Here is a 20,742-nt window from a genome sequence, read left to right as displayed (position 1 = left end):
TCATTGATTTATATGTAAAATTGAAATTACCAATAGGGTGGCTAGTATTTGCAACCCTTCCTTCCAATTTAAGGATTGAGATGAAGAAGTCTCAGATTCTAACAAAGATCCTATAGTAAAGTTGGGGTTGGAACCATAAAGATATTGCACTCCCTCAATATCATCAAACCTCAATTTAAGTTTCTTTTCTCTAGGCTTAAGACTTGGATACATGACTGATTCCTTGACGTTACTATGTGCCAACCCTAGCAAATGCCCGATTTCGTGCAATGCCACGGACTCCAAATCTACCGCCACATCCGAATCTTCCCTATCAAAATCGATTGTCCATTTTTCAGCCGCGTCAAGATGAAACCTACCATTTTCGGGCGAAAAGGCATGGGCTAACACCCCTAGGACCCCGTCGAATGGCTCTCCATCGCCATGATCACCGTTATAAAACCCTATTTTTATATCTGCTACGCCAATATCATCTTGAGTCTCAACAAACTTAACAGGAATAACTGACGCCCATCTTGAAAAAGCGCGCTCAAATGCACCTTTTATATCATGCAAGCTCAAGTAAGTGATCAAGTCATCTAAGGAATATGCATATGTAAGTGTCATTGGTATATCGCGATTCCACCTAGGTCTCCCCGGAAAATAAAGGTAGTGTCGAGTCTCGTGCAACGAAGATGATGACCTCTTGATATCATTAGGATTAGGGTGGTCCGGAATGCCACACCTAGGAGACATGATCATAGAAAGCGTACTAGGATTAAGAGTACCAGTAACAGGTAGACCATAATTTTGTTGGTAACGACTTACAACGTGTTCCAAGTGGTCGTCAAATTCGTTGGTAAAATCATCACCCTCACCCTTGGGAATTAGAGGATGATGGTCGTAGTAACCAAAACGTTGAAAGTAACTCTTGAGCTCCGCGATGTCTTCAACTCGACTCCCTTTCCTAGCATTAGCAAGTTTTCGGAATTTATGCCATGCATGAGGCCGATGTTGTTTGTGGTGGACTTGATTGGGAGGTGATTGAAGCATGGAGTTTACTGTATCATGACATGAAGATGGAACTATGAAAAGAGAGAAAAGGAGCAAGAGAGGCAAAGAATTGATTAGAAATGAAAGCATGGTAGCAATTTTTTGTAAGAAGCTAATGAGTAAATAAGTGCACAAGTTTGAGCAAACAAATATAATTGAAAGAAGGATATTTCATTTTTACATGTATTGTGGATTCAGTTTATTTGTGAGTGGTTGAACTACTTTTATACATATATATTTATATATATTTAGATCTTCACTACTAACTCCTCTTTAGTCATCTCTTATAATAAATTAATAAGCAACATATAACTGACTCTTTAATATTAAAAATATAGGTTATACAAATGAAGTGATAGATTTGATCAAATTTGTTATGGGTTAGTTTACTTAGTTAAAAATGAAGTAGACATTTCTTGAAAACGGTCCAAAAAGTTCGACCAACTATTTTATTTGGTAGTTGAAGTTCCTAACGGAAGGTAAAGGGGAATGCTTGCGTTGCGGTTTAAGGGTACTCGTAGTTTATGCAAGTTGAAGAAACGACGGTAAAAGTCTTCTCAAGCAACCACTGGCTGTTGCATGACATTATTACAATTCGGATTATTTTGGCACATATATGAAATTCAACTCCTTCGTTGACCCATATATCAGATATTCACATATTATAAATATATGAATTGTTCTAGCAAGCTCACATTTTTATCCCTCGATTTTTGTCTTTACACTAACAACAGGATTTTCAATCGATTTTCTAATGATCTAAATAAATAGTATATAACCTCTTTAGGATAGCATAATTTTCACTCGATTTTGAAATCAAATTCTTGTTTAAGTTAGTACAATCAATTATATTAGGTGGAGAGAATATTTGTCAAAACATACTTGTATATAATATCTCAATATACTTCATATTCTTAGAGTGACATATAATTGGACAAGGAAAGAGTAGTTGGACTAGAATCTCTCACTAGTCAACCCAACCCGAATATACAGGCAAGACATATTGAGAATTGGGGAGGGAGGAAAGGAGATTTCCATCCTAAAATTGCCTCTAGCGAAAATTAATCTTACAATCTTATATTATGAGATAACAATCTTTACCACTAGATCAAGTACTACTTCATACGTAAGTTTAGAACTTAATGTGAAAAAAATAAGTCCAAATCTTCAGGTCGTGTTATATGTATTTCATGTTACTCAATTTATAATATTAGTCGATATAATAAATTTATATAAATATATTCATATGGGACATGGGGCAAGATCACAAAATAAAGGACCTATCAAATTCCTAAAATTTGGATTCAGTAGATACCCAATTGTTTCCCGTATAAATAAACATTCTAACCTTGTGTGGGCCATCCATGAGAATAAGATAGGTAATTCGATATTGGGCCCCCGTAAATCTAAATGCTCCTATGAGTCCTACCTTCATCTTTTCCCATCTAATTAGACTACTAGTAAAGCGACTTCGATCCTTATTCGCTACATTTACAACTTGCAATTTCATAAATTAATCTCTACTTTACTAATTTCACGTGTTAAATTTGAACTCTAATCTCGCACATCATTTTTGATAAATTTGAACTTTGAGTGAGCAACTTGATTAATTAATGACCCTAACAATTAAAAAGGATTTTTTAACTTTTAGACAAGAAATTATGTAATGAAATTTTATCGTCGGCTAAGTGTCAGCATCAAAATTAACCAGGAAATAGACAAGTCGGAAAAAAGAAAAAGGATCCTAAAATCATTGCAACTTTTCTGGAGTGATTAGCATTGACTTGGGTATATGATTTGTAGGCCGCTATGGCAACATGTTTTAGGCCATGAATTCTATGTAAAACATGTTACATGTCTTAGATTTTCATATACTCTCTTTATGCTTTTTCTTGTAGCTTTTCCAAAAGTGCAATATGGAGTAACAGTTTGAAATGAAGATATAAAATTTATAAAGTGGTGAACAAAAATTACTTATTTTGATTGTTAATATGTGAACAATTTAATGATGTATCATATATGTATCTTAATGCGTGTTTATTAGGGATGTCAATGGGGCGGGTCAAGTAGGAGACCCGCCCCATCCCCGCCCCAGTGGGGCGGGGATGGGTCTCGGTTTGGCGGGTGGTGGGGCGGGGATGGGGATAAAAACCATACCCGCCATGGGTGATGGGGCGGGGGTGGATTTTAAGTTGTACCCACCTCATCCCCGCCCCGCCCCACTTCGTACCCGCCCCATCCCCACCTCATACCCACATCTATATATCTCTTTTAAAGCAAAATTATATACTTTTATACTATTTATAAAATAATTACGTGAAATACAATATTAATTATAATACTTTGTACGACACTTATATTATAACACAAAAATGTGTTTAGAATGTTTTATTTTATAATTCGTATTAATTATGTAGGATTGTGTATTTGAGATACGGAGATTCAGTGGATCTTGGGTGGGGATTAGGCGGGTCTTTGGTGGGAATTAGGTGGGGATGGATATCCAAGTGGGGGGTGGGGCGGGGATGATTTTGGAGTTGTACTCGGTGGGGCAGGGATGGGGATGAAAATTAGACCCGCCGCGGGGATGGGGATGGGGATGAAAATATTAGGTGGGGATGGGGATGGGAAAACCAACATCCGCCCCGCCCCGCCCCATTGACATCCCTAGTGTTTATGGGTACATTTAGATATATACTTTGAGTCTATGAGACTATTATAAGAAAGAGTGTTGGACTATAACTTTTAGTAGTTAAGAAATGAAGAACAAAACAAATACGGTGCAACAATTAGTCATTGGCTCATAACCAATTTTGTTAAGGGTATATTAGTATATGTCAATATAGTGTATAGTATCGAAGATAATTTCCATTGTCCATATAGGGTATATTAGTATATGTCAATATAGGGTATAGTAGTATATGTCAATATAGTGTATATTAGTATAAGGTATTATGAATGAGTGGAAAGCTTGATAATTTCCATTGAGATATTGAGAGCCTTTAAATAGGCTTACAGTAGGTTACAAAAGCTAAGGCCTAGAGTATTAACAAGGTAAAGATATACACTAACTATGCTAAGGATAGACTAAACGACTAACAAGCTATTTACAAAGGATAAGAACAATAGATTAATACTAATCTATGTTGAACTAGTCAAGTTAGTTATAGAGGATTCTTATCTTCGATATATAGTTGGCACAAGAAAGATTATGGAAAGCTTTGATATTATCTTTGATTCTAGGGTAATCTGCCTAACTTTGTAATCTAACCCCTAAACCCTATGATATGAAGAGATCGAGCTTTTGCCTCATTATCAATTTACAAATTAAAAGCTACACAAATTAAATTAAATAAAGTGGATACCAATAATCCCACCCACTTTTGAGTATTCTGCTCAAAACAATTCCACCTTTTCAAAATCCCAAAACAATCTCACCTTTGATTCTGTTTTTTTTTTTTTTTTTTTTTTTTTTTTTTTTTTTTTTTTTTTTTAATGCATGGTGTCAGTTGTGCATGGTGTTAAATTGTTAATTGTGTAATTATGTAATTATTTATTCCTCGATAGGATCGAGATAAGTTGCTCATGAATCAGATACTGTATCATGAGATTGATACACAATTAATATGGATCGCTGAAAATTGGATAGGCCTAGGCATTATATATTCACTTAAAAGTTAAAACCATATACCTAACAATATTCTATGTGCTTGTGGTTTACTTTACTGTCAATTGTTAAACTTTTAGGATATGAGATGCCAAGGCTATCGTTACAAGACTTACAACTTTTAAGGGAAAACTGCATGAGTCATAACTGATGTTATTTCAGTGTACTTGGGAAGATCCCCACGAAGATATGTAGAAATAGTATTTCAACAGATAATTCATCAACATATATGATCTCTCATCAGTTCAAATCTCTCTAATGTTACCAAACGAGTATGGAAAATTAATGAATATATAACATATATATATATATATATATATATATATATATATATATATATATATATATATATATATATATATATATATATATATATATAATTGTTTCATTTCAATCACGTCTAGCAAGAACCAATCTTATAGTCTTGGCCTAATAGTAGGCCGTAAGGGGTTGAGCTAGAGATCGATTCGTGGTCATTAGTTTGATATCCGTAACGGGGCGTTGGGAATGTGGGAATGGGAGTTTGGGGATTAAAATGTGGGAATGAGATTGGGAATTGATTGTCGGGAATCAATATGTGGTTCCTACAGGCGTGGGTACCTTGCATCATACAACTATTTCATGGAAAGAACATATTGTATCGTACAAATGTAAAGAACGTACAATTGTAATGAAAAGAACATACTATTAAAATATAATGAACATATATCTAAGTAAAAAGAACATATTTGCACCAAAAAAGAGTGAAAAGAACATATGTTCATGTTCTTTGATTGTCAATATAGTATACTTTTATTTATGATATAATGTTCATTGCTTATTGTGTATTGTTCTTTGAATTTTGTTTTAAAATTATAATGGGTATATATAAATTATTTTCATTACATAATATTTTCATGTTCATTATTAATATTACATATGTTCTTTAGATATATATTTAAAAAAATAATTAAAAAAATAAAAAATATAAAAATAATAATTTAAAAAAAAAACATAAAATTAGATGTTCTTTACGAAACAGTTATATGTTCTTTATAAAATAACTACATGCTATTTATAAAGTAGCTACATGTTCTTTCCACTTTTTTTTTGTCTATACCAACCAAGGTACAGGCTGTTGTACCTTAAAATTTTCAGTCGAGAATATATAAAAATATAACAATACTTTGTTTGGATAGTGGATGGGAACAGATAGGGAATAAATAACAAAAATACAAAATTACCCTTATTAATCTTTCTTCTCCAATCTTTTCATTAATGGCAAAATTGTCATTTTCCACTTATCCCCATTCCCACCCATTCAGGGGCGGAGCAGGGGGGCTGGCGGGGGCCTTGGCCTCCCCCTTGGCTCAAGATATTTATTAAATTTGCTCTAAATTTTCATTGATTTTGGTGTAGAGGAGTTGGTTTTTCCCATGTGATAGCATGTAAGAACTCTAAGAAGTCAAGGGATCAAATTTTGTAGCTAAATTTTTTTTTTTTTTTTAGGGTTTTTCTACACAGTAACCCTGTTTTTTTTTTCACTTTTCTACGTTGTGCCCCAACATATATAACTTTCTACACGGTAACCCCAATATACTTTTTGTTTCCATACGGTAACCTTGCCGTTATCCTGCCGTTAAAAAATTCCGTTAGTGGGCCCACTCTCCATTTATAAATATTATTTTTATCGAATTGGTATTCCGTCAAAGGTTTTGGGGGCTATTTTGGTCCTTAAGGGTCCAAATTGAGCTCAGATTTGGCAAAAAAATAACGTAGATGCCTCATTTTCCTTATTAAGAAATGTCTCGATTTACGTGTTGACATTTTAACACACAAAACGAGACATTTACGTTATTTTTTTGTCAAATTTGAGCTCAATTTGGACCCCTAAAGGCCAAAATAGTCCCCGAAACCTTTGACGAAATACCAATTCGATAAAAATAATATTAATAAATGGAGGGTGGGCCCCACTAACGGAATTTTTTAACGGCAGGATAACGACAATGTTACCGTATGGAAACAAAAAGTATATTAGGGTTACCGTGTCGAAAGTCATATATGTTGGGGCACAACGTAGAAAAGTGAAAAAACAGGGTTACTGTGTAGAAAAATCCTTTTTTTTAAAAGTAAATGTCATCAATTCAATAGTTGCGAAATTATATATACGTAGGTATAATCTTGGCCTCCCTCACTTAGAAATTCTGGCTCCGCCACTGCACCAATTTATTACCTACCCTCCCTTGGTAATAAATTGGTGGGAATTCACCCCATTTATTCTCAATCTCATTCCCTTATTTGTTCCCAATCCCACTTAACAAACAAGAGATTTTTTTTAAAATTTGGGATTAAAAATCCCATTCTCTCCCTCAATTCCCATTTATCAAACACCCCCTAAGGATTTCTTATACTTTCCTCTAATTAACTAACGCATCCAAAATAATGATGTAGTACGTATAAAAATTTAAATATAATTTGACTTTGGTGGGAAACAAAAATGGATTATGAATTATTAACAAGATAAGTTTATTTTAAATAGTTCTATTCCTTAAATTCTATAAAAAAAAGGAGGGGAATAATGCATAATATAAACATCAGACTTTGGAATGTTACTATTAATACACTACACTCTCTCCACTCATATATAATTAAAACTTTTCCTATACAAAAAAAAAAAAAAAAAAAAAAAAAAAAAAAAAAAAAATTAAAACTTATAAATTTCGAATGTCCCATGTTTAAGTTAGTATTTTTCAATATTTCTTCATATGCTAACTTTTGTCTCTTTTCGCTTTATCTAAAATTAAAGTTACAAGATTATAACCTTTTATACATATATATACTGATGTATATCCACACTTTTTTCTTTATATTTGTAGACTCTCCTTAATCTCCGCTCAAAAAACATTATTATACACTCCGTAAATAACTTATTACTTAAAAAAGGATATTGATCAAAAGAGATGAATTGATGGAATGTTCACACCCTCTCTCGGCAAAGAAAAAATCAACAAGAGAGAAAAATGAATGCAAAGATGATAAACACAAGCCAAACTTCAAAGAAAGGGGAAAAAGAAGAGGGGACCAAGAAGCAGACCAAGCAAATGAAAGTTAGGATAAATACATCTCTCACTTTCATGATTTTGACATGGATGGTTGTAAATAAAAAGGGTAATTAACCCCCTCCAAAAATAAAATTACTCCTATAAAAATAAAAAGATTATTATATTAAATATTGAAGTGCTACACTAGTAAACTAGGGTAGTAGCTTAGCTGTATGAAGATGATGATCAAATCAGGCTTCCTCGCAGGAGACAGAAAGAAAAGCTGATTGGTCTTTTACTCTCTACCCCTCCACCACTTGTTACACCTTCTTTTTGGGTCCCACTCCACCCCCCTTGGTTTTTTTTACCGCGTTTGTATTGTGGGAAATTATTCCTCCTACCCCTTACTCAATCCTACAATTTTCTTGGAAATTTCACTTACATTTCCTTATACCTTGTCGAGTTAGAATCTCGTATAAGTCAATTTAGGGTCTGTTCTCATACGTTGAAATTCAGTTCGGTTCATTTAGTTCTGTTCAGTTCAGTTCAGCTCCTAATTTCCTTCTCTTATAAAATATTCAGTTCACTTCAGCTCAGTTCAGTCAATGAGAACATACCCTTAATCTAAGTAATCAAGGCCATTTAAGAGAATGGGGAAGGTCCATAAAAGATTTCACATTGTTCACATACTAGGTCACTCGTATATGATATGTGTAAAATTCTTAGGATAGATATGTGTAAGATATTCAAATAGTACATATTTTCAATAGATATATACAAAGTATCAAAAAGTTATAAAAGATGAAAAAAGGATTATTATTATTGATGCTTTGTACGTAGAAGCATTTGTATTGAGTTATTTATGTATGTCAAGAATGAAACTACGAAAGGGTTTTAGTTGTAGGAAAAATCCCAACATAATAAACACAATAGGATGTACTACATGCTACGTACCTTGATGTTGAAATTTAGAAAGATACTCTAGTATACTAAAAATTAAAGATGCTAACAAAAAAAAAGTCTATAATATAATGACATAGAATGAGACAATTTTACTAATATTGGTGTTTCCAATAACATACACACATACTCTATTTAAAATTTACCTGAGTACACACTAGATGATCGTACCTTGAACAATGAGTAATTTCATTCCTTGCGATGAATGAAGGCGGCACAAAGGGAGCATGGATCTTCTACCATAGTGTTAGTTTAGATGAACTACTACAAGAGGGGGGGGTGAATGGTAGTAGGTTCCAATCGCGGAACTTAAGCGGAAATAAACAATTAAAACGTAAAGGAACTTAAAGCACACATCAAGTTTTACGAGGAAACCATCCAGTGCCTAACTGGAAGTAAAACCTCGGCCCTATTGGGACTTATAAACAAATTCCACTATAATAGGCAACTCTCCTAGTACAACCTATTACACAGACCTTTGCTTTGCAAGTTCCACCACGGACACTTGACTCTATGATAGGACACTTCCTACCAGACCTAAGACACTTCTTAGGACCCTTTTTCTCCCCTTACCCAGGACACTTCCTAGGTGACCCAAGACACTTCTCAGGTTCCTTTCACTCACTGTGCACTCACAGCTACCACTCGAATTTTACGAGATTTCAAACTCATCACTTGTGTGAATTTAAGAGAATTCACAATCTCACCCCAAAATACAAAACACTCAAAACCCTTTTTCCCATTACAAGATCTCATTGAATATCCCTAAATACATATCTATGAATAAAGAGATAAAACTAATATGTTGGACACTCGGGACCAGTCTGGAACTCACTGGACGTACTGTAACCAAAACCTGATAGGAACTTTGACCAGGAGAACTGACTTAGCTTCGTGGTGAAGGCTAAAATCATTAAGCACGACCACTACACTTCGTCAGCCTCAACTTTGAATGAATACTTATGAGCATATTTATAGTACACTCGAAATATTCATTTCATCTTGAAAAGATAGATTTTCTGAAAAGATAAGTTTAAAAGATATTTTCTAAAAACAAGTTTTCCGAAAATATATCTTTTTGTTAAGAATAAAATCTGTCAATAATAATAAGATAAACTTAACATAAAATCAGATTTAATTCCAATCTTATCTTTTAGTTTAAAAATACTTTTTAAACAAAATTTATCTTTTTCCAAAAGGGATTTATTAGAAGATAAATATCTTTATTCAGTAAAACCAAATCCCTAAAAGATATGCACGTATAATGTAAATATATATATCATTAAAACCGACTTTTAACAACGTGCACACTTAAGTTCCTATTAGGTTCCTGAACTCTGACAGTCTCCGAGTTCCTGACAAGTCAGTTACTCTAATTTCATTGACTGTTTGGAGTTCACCTAGGTTCTATATAGACTTGTTCCAGACCGACTTTTATGTCCAACATACTTACATGAATCCTAGAGCAATATACTTCTATTTCTCTGTCTTCATGTTGCTTCTCTGAAACTCTTGTTCTGGAATCCTGTAGTCTTGATATATTCTGGATCTTAGGGTTTGCCCCAGCATTACACCAGAACCAGGTCGTTACACCCGTTTGAAGTTCCTGTTGAGAAACTTCGGGAAGTTCCATTTCTGGAACTCTTCTTCTAACTTTACTTGTATCCTCATGGATCTTCTAAAGTTCCTCTGTTTCAGTTCCTACTTCAGCCCTCAACGCTTACTGAACCTGCAAACATCACAACACTAGAAAATCCTTATTAAATGGAAGTTTGCTCAATTCTTAACATCATCATCAAAACCTCATAAGGGTCAACAAGTTGCCCCTTTTTAATGATGACAAACTGAGCAAACTTCTGAGGATAACTAAGCAACTCAGAAGGTTAGTTTTTTTCATTTATAAAAACAGTAAAGAAAACTAAACTAAATTAAAAGACTTCTACACATACATGACATATATATGTATAGGATACTTACCTCGTGAAGCTAACATATGTAAACACCTATTTACATAGTTACCTTCATGGTTCCTTAGCCATCATCATGCTTATCAACCGTAACACTTATCATTGTTCTTGTTCCTCTATTGCTTATCCTATATTGCTCAAGTTCCTTGTATATATACTTGTCATTGCTCAGGTTCCTTGTATCCTGTTCCAAACATAACTTGCTCTTTCTATGCACAACTTAACATACACGTTAGATAGATAATCATCATTAGTTTATAATCATCAAAACCTAATTGCTCAACAATTTCCCCCTTTTTGATGATGACAAACTAATGATGCTTATCACATATTAAAGGATAATCATTGTACATTTATTCCCCCTTAGTTTTTCAAGGAAATACCATATGAACAAGTTAAGAACATTAAGAACATACACAAGAACTTAACATAGTTAGGAACTTAGCAATACACATCATTATCAATATATATATATACTTTCAACGATCATGATGTATGAACTTTAGACTTAATTACTGCATACCATAAGCATCATACATATTCTTCCCCCTTTTGTCATTATCAAAAAGGGTATTGTTCCACATGTTTGTTTTTCGTAAATTATACACACTTAAAGTCATATGTCACACCTACCACCATATAATAAGTAAATATATAATGGTTAAACACTTGTTGTTCCTAAAAGCCTCAAGGTACTCACTTTTCAAACACGGATGCCATTTTCACACTAATTTCCAACTCACAATCCAAAGGCCCAACTTCAAAACCCTTAATTGAACTTGACAAATAAGTAAAGATCAGGGCTAAAAAGTTAGGAATGAACTGCATGAATAGACAAATGAAAGCGCAAATTCAAAGGATATATAAAGAAGCATATGGAACAAAATAAGTAGAGGGAACATGAAATGGAATTTGTGCTCTTCGTTTAGACCTTTTGAGATGATAAGGTTCACCACATTTGTTCTTCATTTCATACTCTTGAACCTCCTGCTAAACACAACACATATTCATCTTACCAATTGATAACCAAATTCCCTTACTTCTACCACCAACTTCTTTGAGGAACATTCTGCATACTGGAACTTAAATAGATTTCAGTTTCATCATAGCCAAGTTCCTTCAACGTTTGTCGTTGTTCCTTCACTAGCTCACCAAGTATACGAGTACTCCACATCAAAGTCAATATTCTTCATCTTTAGATATCCAGGAAATTAAATATTTGATCACCCTTTTCTTTTTCTTTTCTTTATTTATTTATTTATTTTTTTTTTTTTTTTTTTTTTTTAAAGGGTGTCATTATACAAATTTTGCATACTTTCCTGGAATAACACATTTTTAAATCAATGAAGATATTACTTACTCATACACTTGAGTTCCACAACCAGATCTGAACCATTTTGATTTCTTGGTTCCTGCCTTATTCCCCCTGAGTCCCTTACCATTCTTCTTCCTTTTCAAGTACTTACTTCTTTATTTATCTTCAACTTCCCCCTCAAAATATAATCACCATTTTTCATGTTTCATCAAATCATAAAAAGATGATCAACAAACTTAGAGCACATGGGAATCAAGAATAAGAAGTAAAAGTGTGTGAACGGAAAGAGGAAATTGAATTGGGTGAATAAGAATCTTCGATTTTCTGAATATGGGACAATTAAAGTATATGCAACACGGACACACAACTTAGAGTTGTAGAATAATGTTGCGATCGAAGATATATGACGTGGATGCTTGAAAGTTGGCTAAAATATAGGTTAGTTCCCTCTGAAATTTAAACAAGTGAGGTGTAAACGGTCTGGGAACTTACCTGTCTTGTTCCATCAAAGTTTCTTTCATTGTTCCTTTGGCAACTTAGGAACTTCGTGTTTGACAGCACCCATAGTTCTATTATGAGACCTCTAATACTCTTAGGCAAGTAAGTATGTCTTTTACAACACAAGAATTAAGTGTGACACATAAACAATAAGCGCATATTCTTTACTTTAAGTATTACATGCATAGGAACCCCAGCTTGACATAACTTATGGGAAAAATACTTTATACTCATGTTATGTTTCATCAAGTCTTGTTCTATTAAGCAACAAACAAGAATATGACAAGTCAAGACAAAACCATAAGAGAATCAATTCACAAATTCACATATTGCATTCATACCACAAATATATCAATTCCATTCATCTAATGCCGACATGTGAAAAGGAACTTGTATCTTATGTAGTCTCTTACCCATAAAAATATAACTTTAAAGCATTGGTTGAATATGATGGCTTACCTTGGAGTTCTTGAAGTGGCTGTTATGTTCCTTGATGATCTCGAATCTAATATGAACTTCCACTTCTAACTCAAGTTCCATTGTCAGTGGTTAATGCTTACAAATATATTTTCTTATCATAAATTAGCAAAAACCAATGCACAATGGCTCGTTAGTAGTACCAGAGATATATCAATGTAAACAAGTACTACTAATAACTCAGTTCATCTTGAAAACAAAAATTGATACTTTTTAAAACTCAATTTTCAAGAAGGAACTTGGATAGCATTCTATCCTAGAGTATGTTCCACATAGACGTCTACAAAAATTCATATCAAGACATACAGGACATCCATGTGGTACAACTCTAATCCCATATAAACAGCAAGAACAAATATTATTCAATTTGCTTCAAGTCTAGCTACACACGCAACAAGTTCCTTAAAGACAATACATACCTTTGTATTGGTTGTTTCTTTTAAGAACCAACCTGGCCTTGTTCCATCCACGTGCCTTACTCAATAAGCATTTTCCAGAACACCCTTTTTAATCTCCGACCCTTTTTAGGTGTTCTAGAATAGGTTCAGGATGTGACATGCATCCTCTTCCTTTTAAGCTTATTAAGTTCCTGCTGCACATCTAACCTGATAACAACCAATTATATGTTTACATCAACCTTAAAAACAAACTTATCTTTTATACAACTATGAGTTATGAAGTCCATCTTTTTCAGTTGATATCTCGAGCTCTTCTCTGATCCTTGGTTGTTGAGGTTTTCCCTTTGGTTACATATGCATGAAAGACACTTTAGTTCCATAGTTTGTTGAGATATTGCTGGTCGGAACAAATATTATCTCAGCTCTGGAACTTCGTTGGAACTTGCTTTCTTGTATTGAGTTCTTTGAACTTTGCTGCATGAGTTGGAACTTAACACCTCGAAGTTCCTCAACATATGTAGCTATCCCTTGCTGTTATTCTTAGTGACATATTTCTTTACTAGGAACTCAGATAGTTCTTCAAGAACTTGCGAGTTCACCTTTTATCACCTGTCTGATGGGAACAAACATGTTAGTCTCAAAATATGTTCACTTATTGCACATTAAATAAGATAGGGTAAACTCTTTATGTTTTGCTGTTCTCGGCGTTTATGGATAAATCGCCTTGGCACTTCTATCATCAAACATCCATAGGGTGTCTTGTTAATCAAAGATCTATTGCTTCAGTGTTGATGATGTAGCAAGAGGCATTGAAAACTATTCCAAAGAACCTGCAAAGACCATTAGTATATAACTTTGTTCTCTTCTTGTCTTTCATGATTCAAAATTGGAAACTTGTTATCAATCTGTGTTCCTGCAACAAACACTAAACGTGACTGGAACTAGGTTCCGTTGTTAGATCTATAACCTCATAGATGATGAACACTTAGCCACTTACCCTGTGATAGAAAAGACTTTCAACAAACAATTCATCGTCTCTTCTATTAAGAAAAGTAACCAAGTGCACATTTGCTTTCATTACTTATAAACAAGACATCTCTTTCAATTAGTCTCTACATATCACATGGTAAACATATCCATATCACTAAGATCCAATGGATTAGTGTTGCTTACCAACTACCTGATGTTGAAAGAGAATGTAACATGTGTCTGATTCTCATGCTTTTCGATCTTAACCTGTTTGGAACTTACATATACATATACCTATTATCGAGTTCCTACTAGGTTTATCAAGCATGAAAAGATTTACATGTTCACAGTTTGAAGCATAGAAGTATCTCATCTTCAATAAAACCTAGAAATGTCAGGTTGTTGTTAGGAATCACCTTGAGATCCACAAATGATGTGTTCCCTTTTTGATTCCCTTCATATGTGACATTTCCATTCTTTATTGATGATGTCATCTTGAAGCCATGAAACAAATAGAGTTACAAGCAATTGAAAACCAGAATGTGCATTAAAAACTCGACGAGAAAAATATTCACAATGGGATAGGAACTTGACTTACTAACTTCCTGTTATGTAGAAATTTTACCTTTCGTGTTAGTATTATAAGTCAAAATTCTTCCATTGTAGGTTTATAGTAAGAGATACCTTGATTTGGCTATCATCATCTCTTTTGGAACCTCGCTGTCGAGATAATGCGAGTTCCCTCCTATTATAAACCTTCAACTCTTCCATGTTCCTTTTGACATAAAGTTGGAACATGTCCTTCTGGTCCTTTAGACCATTGTATCTTGGGTAGAGGAACGTGTTGATTTAATCTCAAATTCTTCAACACCTTGTCAAAGTCCCTCATATTATCATTCAAAAGATATAACCTGAAAGTTCACAACCCAAGAGATTCCTTTGTGCCTTTAAAATGTCAGTAGGTTAGTCAAAAGAGATAGAAAAAACCTAAAGCATAAAAGTGTTGAAACATAAAGTTCCTGTAAGAGTACTCCCTTTTAGATGTCGTTCCATCAACGAAATGATGAATCTCCAACACGCAGTCAAAGATAATCATCTTAACTCATCATCCTTCATAAGAGTCTGCTACAGGAATTAATGCTTTGTTCCAAAAAAACTTTGAATAATAAGAACTTAACTGGAACTTGAACCAGAATCTTTACAAGAACGTATACAATAACTCCTATAGCACCTTGATATAGAAGCTTTGTTATTCCTGTATCCCTAATTCGTTCTATCATTTCAAGTTCACCAAGTTCCAACCAATTTAAGCACTGAGCTCCTAATGGAACAAACTTTTATGCATCAATTTGTCTCAATGGACAAACCTACAAAACAATCATTAATAACTTGCACAAAACTAGAAGAGAAGTTAGTTTGTCATGATATACATTATAAACATCAAAACAACTTCTCTTTTTATCCATTCACAAATATCCTTCATAAGAATAGGGAATTGAATTTCAATAGGAATTTGTGAAGGATTAATACATACCAAAAGCACATGACCAATCTTTACAGAGAGATGTATAGGTGACTTACACACTTATCCATATTGTCGCTTCACCTACTATATCCCTCTTATAAAGGCTTTCTAGTGAGAGGAACTTGCACATAATTCCTTATATACAAACAACCAAAGATCATCATTATTAATAAGTTGTCTCCACTCATATAGCCTGCAAAATCAGTCATCTTTTGGCTTTGGTTACCCAATATATATTGGGTGCCTTCATGTTAGTAATAGACGTCAATAATCCATAATTAAAATAACTACGGTTAAACCAACTATCTTTACTAACAATAAACATCATGTGTCTACATAATAAATATTCAGAATAACACATACACATGAGAAGGTCATTCTTTGGCAATTATTCAAAATATACGTTCATTACCTTGCCTAAAGAATTAAGTTTCCATACAGGAGTAATCCAGGTTCCAAGAGACCAAATATGCATAATTCTACACAATACGTTCCTTGAACTATTTCTAGTAAACCGATTCTTTAAAAATAAATCAATTTGTAAATCTGACAAATACTTTTCACACTATAAATCAGATTTGAGGTTACACAAAATTGATTTACAAACTTCCAAAACAAAATCCAAAATTTAACTAGAAATACTGCAAGAAACTTTTACATATAATATCATGCATATAATCAAGACTTCAAAGACGAGACACTTACCTCAAAGATGTTCATCTTTGAATCACTTCTGCTTCACAAGCAGACTTTGGTCTCTACGTGGTATTGGGAACGTTCTAGGGTTGAGTTCCATTCGCTGCATTCCTTGTACATATCTATCCTAGCCTGGAACTTGCTCCTCGGGGTTGCCCGGTTTATCAAGAGCACCTGCTCTGATACCAATTGTTAGTTTAGATGAACTACTACAAGAGGGGGGGGTGAATGGTAGTAGGTTCCAATCGCGGAACTTAAGCGGAAATAAACAATTAAAACGTAAAGGAACTTAAAGCACACATCAAGTTTTACGAGGAAACCATCCAGTGCCTAACTGGAAGTAAAACCTCGGCCCTATTGGGACTTATAAACAAATTCCACTATAATAGGCAACTCTCCTAGTACAACCTATTACACAGACCTTTGCTTTGCAAGTTCCACCACGGACACTTGACTCTATGATAGGACACTTCCTACCAGACCTAAGACACTTCTTAGGACCCTTTTTCTCCCCTTACCCAGGACACTTCCTAGGTGACCCAAGACACTTCTCAGGTTCCTTTCACTCACTGTGCACTCACAGCTACCACTCGAATTTTACGAGATTTCAAACTCATCACTTGTGTGAATTTAAGAGAATTCACAATCTCACCCCAAAATACAAAACACTCAAAACCCTTTTTCCCATTACAAGATCTCATTGAATATCCCTAAATACATATCTATGAATAAAGAGATAAAACTAATATGTTGGACACTCGGGACCAGTCTGGAACTCACTGGACGTACTGTAACCAAAACCTGATAGGAACTTTGACCAGGAGAACTGACTTAGCTTCGTGGTGAAGGCTAAAATCATTAAGCACGACCACTACACTTCGTCAGCCTCAACTTTGAATGAATACTTATGAGCATATTTATAGTACACTCGAAATATTCATTTCATCTTGAAAAGATAGATTTTCTGAAAAGATAAGTTTAAAAGATATTTTCTAAAAACAAGTTTTCCGAAAATATATCTTTTTGTTAAGAATAAAATCTGTCAATAATAATAAGATAAACTTAACATAAAATCAGATTTAATTCCAATCTTATCTTTTAGTTTAAAAATACTTTTTAAACAAAATTTATCTTTTTCCAAAAGGGATTTATTAGAAGATAAATATCTTTATTCAGTAAAACCAAATCCCTAAAAGATATGCACGTATAATGTAAATATATATATCATTAAAACCGACTTTTAACAACGTGCACACTTAAGTTCCTATTAGGTTCCTGAACTCTGACAGTCTCCGAGTTCCTGACAAGTCAGTTACTCTAATTTCATTGACTGTTTGGAGTTCACCTAGGTTCTATATAGACTTGTTCCAGACCGACTTTTATGTCCAACATACTTACATGAATCCTAGAGCAATATACTTCTATTTCTCTGTCTTCATGTTGCTTCTCTGAAACTCTTGTTCTGGAATCCTGTAGTCTTGATATATTCTGGATCTTAGGGTTTGCCCCAGCATTACACCAGAACCAGGTCGTTACACCCGTTTGAAGTTCCTGTTGAGAAACTTCGGGAAGTTCCATTTCTGGAACTCTTCTTCTAACTTTACTTGTATCCTCATGGATCTTCTAAAGTTCCTCTGTTTCAGTTCCTACTTCAGCCCTCAACGCTTACTGAACCTGCAAACATCACAACACTAGAAAATCCTTATTAAATGGAAGTTTGCTCAATTCTTAACATCATCATCAAAACCTCATAAGGGTCAACAAGTTGCCCCTTTTTAATGATGACAAACTGAGCAAACTTCTGAGGATAACTAAGCAACTCAGAAGGTTAGTTTTTTTCATTTATAAAAACAGTAAAGAAAACTAAACTAAATTAAAAGACTTCTACACATACATGACATATATATGTATAGGATACTTACCTCGTGAAGCTAACATATGTAAACACCTATTTACATAGTTACCTTCATGGTTCCTTAGCCATCATCATGCTTATCAACCGTAACACTTATCATTGTTCTTGTTCCTCTATTGCTTATCCTATATTGCTCAAGTTCCTTGTATATATACTTGTCATTGCTCAGGTTCCTTGTATCCTGTTCCAAACATAACTTGCTCTTTCTATGCACAACTTAACATACACGTTAGATAGATAATCATCATTAGTTTATAATCATCAAAACCTAATTGCTCAACACATAGGTTAACTAGATAAATTGGATTATATTACACATACAATAATGATTACTACTACGTTAGCTTATTAACTGAAATACCTCTAATTCCATCCTCTCGACCATTTGATTGAATTCCTATTGATTAATTGCCTCTAAATACATGATAGGTAAATTTAGCTACTCAATTGACCTTATTTGCATGAGACTTGAATCAAATGATACCCTTGGTGGTGATACTGCAATTGTCACCGATGACGACGAGTTCATCCCTGAATCTGATGGAGACCCTGCAAATTAAAATGTACAAATTAATCATCATGTTTAATTACCTCGTAATCAATAACAAAACCTACTTCATCAAAACTAATATAACTAATTACGCGTTTGTTATTAAATGTCCCAATACGGTAGGGACACACTCTCCTGGACTTATTTTATTACTCCGTACTAATTAACATGCCTATCTACTCGATTTACTTTCTTGTCAATAAGACAGAATTGTCACCGATATTTGAATTTAAGGAGTGCGAACATAATTACCGACATATTTTTAATAGAACTTTAAAAACGTTAACATAATACGAAGTAGTAATTTAAATACAGTAAGAAATTTAAGATTAATAGAAAAAACGGAAAATTACTTAAAATAGTTTGGGAGGGAGATGATTGAGCATTTTCCCCTGAGGACATAGACGGTGCAGTAGAAGTAACACGTTGATTGTTTGATTTTCGACGTCGGCGATTGTGATCAGCCAATCTTTTCCGGCAACTTCTCTTGCCATTATCAAATTCCGATAGCAGATGAAACCTAATACAAAGCATATATAAATCACTATTACAAAACACACAAAAGGTAATTTTCGTCATTTCATATTATCATTATTCATTAACGGTCATTCTTAACTAACCTAATCTAATACCCTTAATAAGCAACAACAAAAGGACAAAAGTACCCCTCGGGAAAACAAGCCCGAATGATTGGAGTCCAATTTTTATAAAAATAAACATCTTCTCTCGAGACTGTAACCTAATTACACAGACGAAGGAGGTGTAAAGGGTAAAAAGGAATTTACCGGCTGCACTGCTGGCAGAAACGCTGAGTTAATCCGGCGGCGATTACGGTAGAAGCTTTGGAGTGAAACTCGCAAACCTTATGACGACGGTGGTAGTGCTTAGCATGGCTAAGGTCAGCATTACAACCTTCAGCTTGACATTTAGGTGAGTGCAACGCCGGTTCGACCGCCCTGGACCGGCGGTAGAGCCGGCTGACGAGGTCATCATCGGCGGAGAAGTAAGTACGCCGACCTAAGTTCAAACCAATGGGGCGGTTCGTAAAAAGATCCGGTTCGGTTTTGGGGATTTGCATGACGGAGGAGAGTGACTCAAGGGTTAGTAAGGAGGATGAACCGGCTGTAGGGAAGCCACGTGGGTCGGAGAAGAGTGGGATTTGTGGGGGAGTATTGTCGTAGGGTATCGTGAACGAGTCGTCGAAGATTGGACGGTGGTGGTGTGATGGGGTGGTGAAGTCATGACTGTTGTTATGATTATGGTTATGGTTATGATTATGATTATGATTATGATGGTGGAGATCGATGTCGGAGAGGATTAGGTTAGGGGGAGGGGGGGAATGATTGTTCCATTCGTAGCGTAACATCTTTTAATTAGGAATAACGTGTGAATGAATACTACAAGAGCGGGGTTAATTGATAATTTAAAAATAATTAGTTTATTAGTAGTGTAACGTAGTTTGAACAGAAGAGAGTGAGCGAAAGGATGATGATGAAAGAGAAATGTAGAATGAAATAGAAGGGATTATTGTTTGGAAACATGGGGAGGTTGTTGTTGGGAATGAACATGGAATGAATAATGAAGAAAGATAGAGAGAATGAATAAGAGTAATACAAGTAGTAATAGTAGTAGTAAGAAAGATGAGAGAAATGGGAAAAAATACTTTATGGAGTTGCACACACTTTGCTTTCTCACATGAGTAATGGCAATTGGCAAGTTATAAGCACCTCATCTCTCTTTCTCTCTCTTTCAT

The 20,742-nt window shown here is 34.4% G+C and overlaps 1 protein-coding gene and 1 pseudogene across 1 annotated transcript; both read right to left on the bottom strand.

Annotated features, from left to right (window-relative positions):
- Positions 1–1,199, bottom strand: LOC145615386 (metalloendoproteinase 4-MMP pseudogene; annotated as a pseudogene).
- Positions 1,200–12,159: 10,960 nt separating this feature from the next.
- Positions 12,160–20,668, bottom strand: LOC145615462 (squamosa promoter-binding-like protein 8). Its single transcript, XM_081670537.1, has 3 exons — positions 19,775–20,668; positions 19,343–19,509; positions 12,160–18,988 (listed from the first exon to the last, which is right to left on the bottom strand). Exons 1-3 carry the CDS (start codon positions 20,353–20,355, stop codon positions 18,879–18,881), a joined length of 858 nt encoding a protein of 285 aa, XP_081526663.1. The 5' UTR covers positions 20,356–20,668; the 3' UTR covers positions 12,160–18,878.
- Between the last annotated feature and the right edge of the window lie 74 nt (positions 20,669–20,742).

Source organism: Chenopodium album, chromosome 25 (genome assembly GCF_948465745.1).
Source record: "Chenopodium album chromosome 25, dcCheAlbu1.1, whole genome shotgun sequence".
NCBI classification, from domain to species: domain Eukaryota; kingdom Viridiplantae; phylum Streptophyta; class Magnoliopsida; order Caryophyllales; family Amaranthaceae; genus Chenopodium; species Chenopodium album.
The sequence above is the reverse complement of the archived record's forward strand: the minus strand, read 5'-3'. Positions and strand labels throughout refer to the sequence as shown.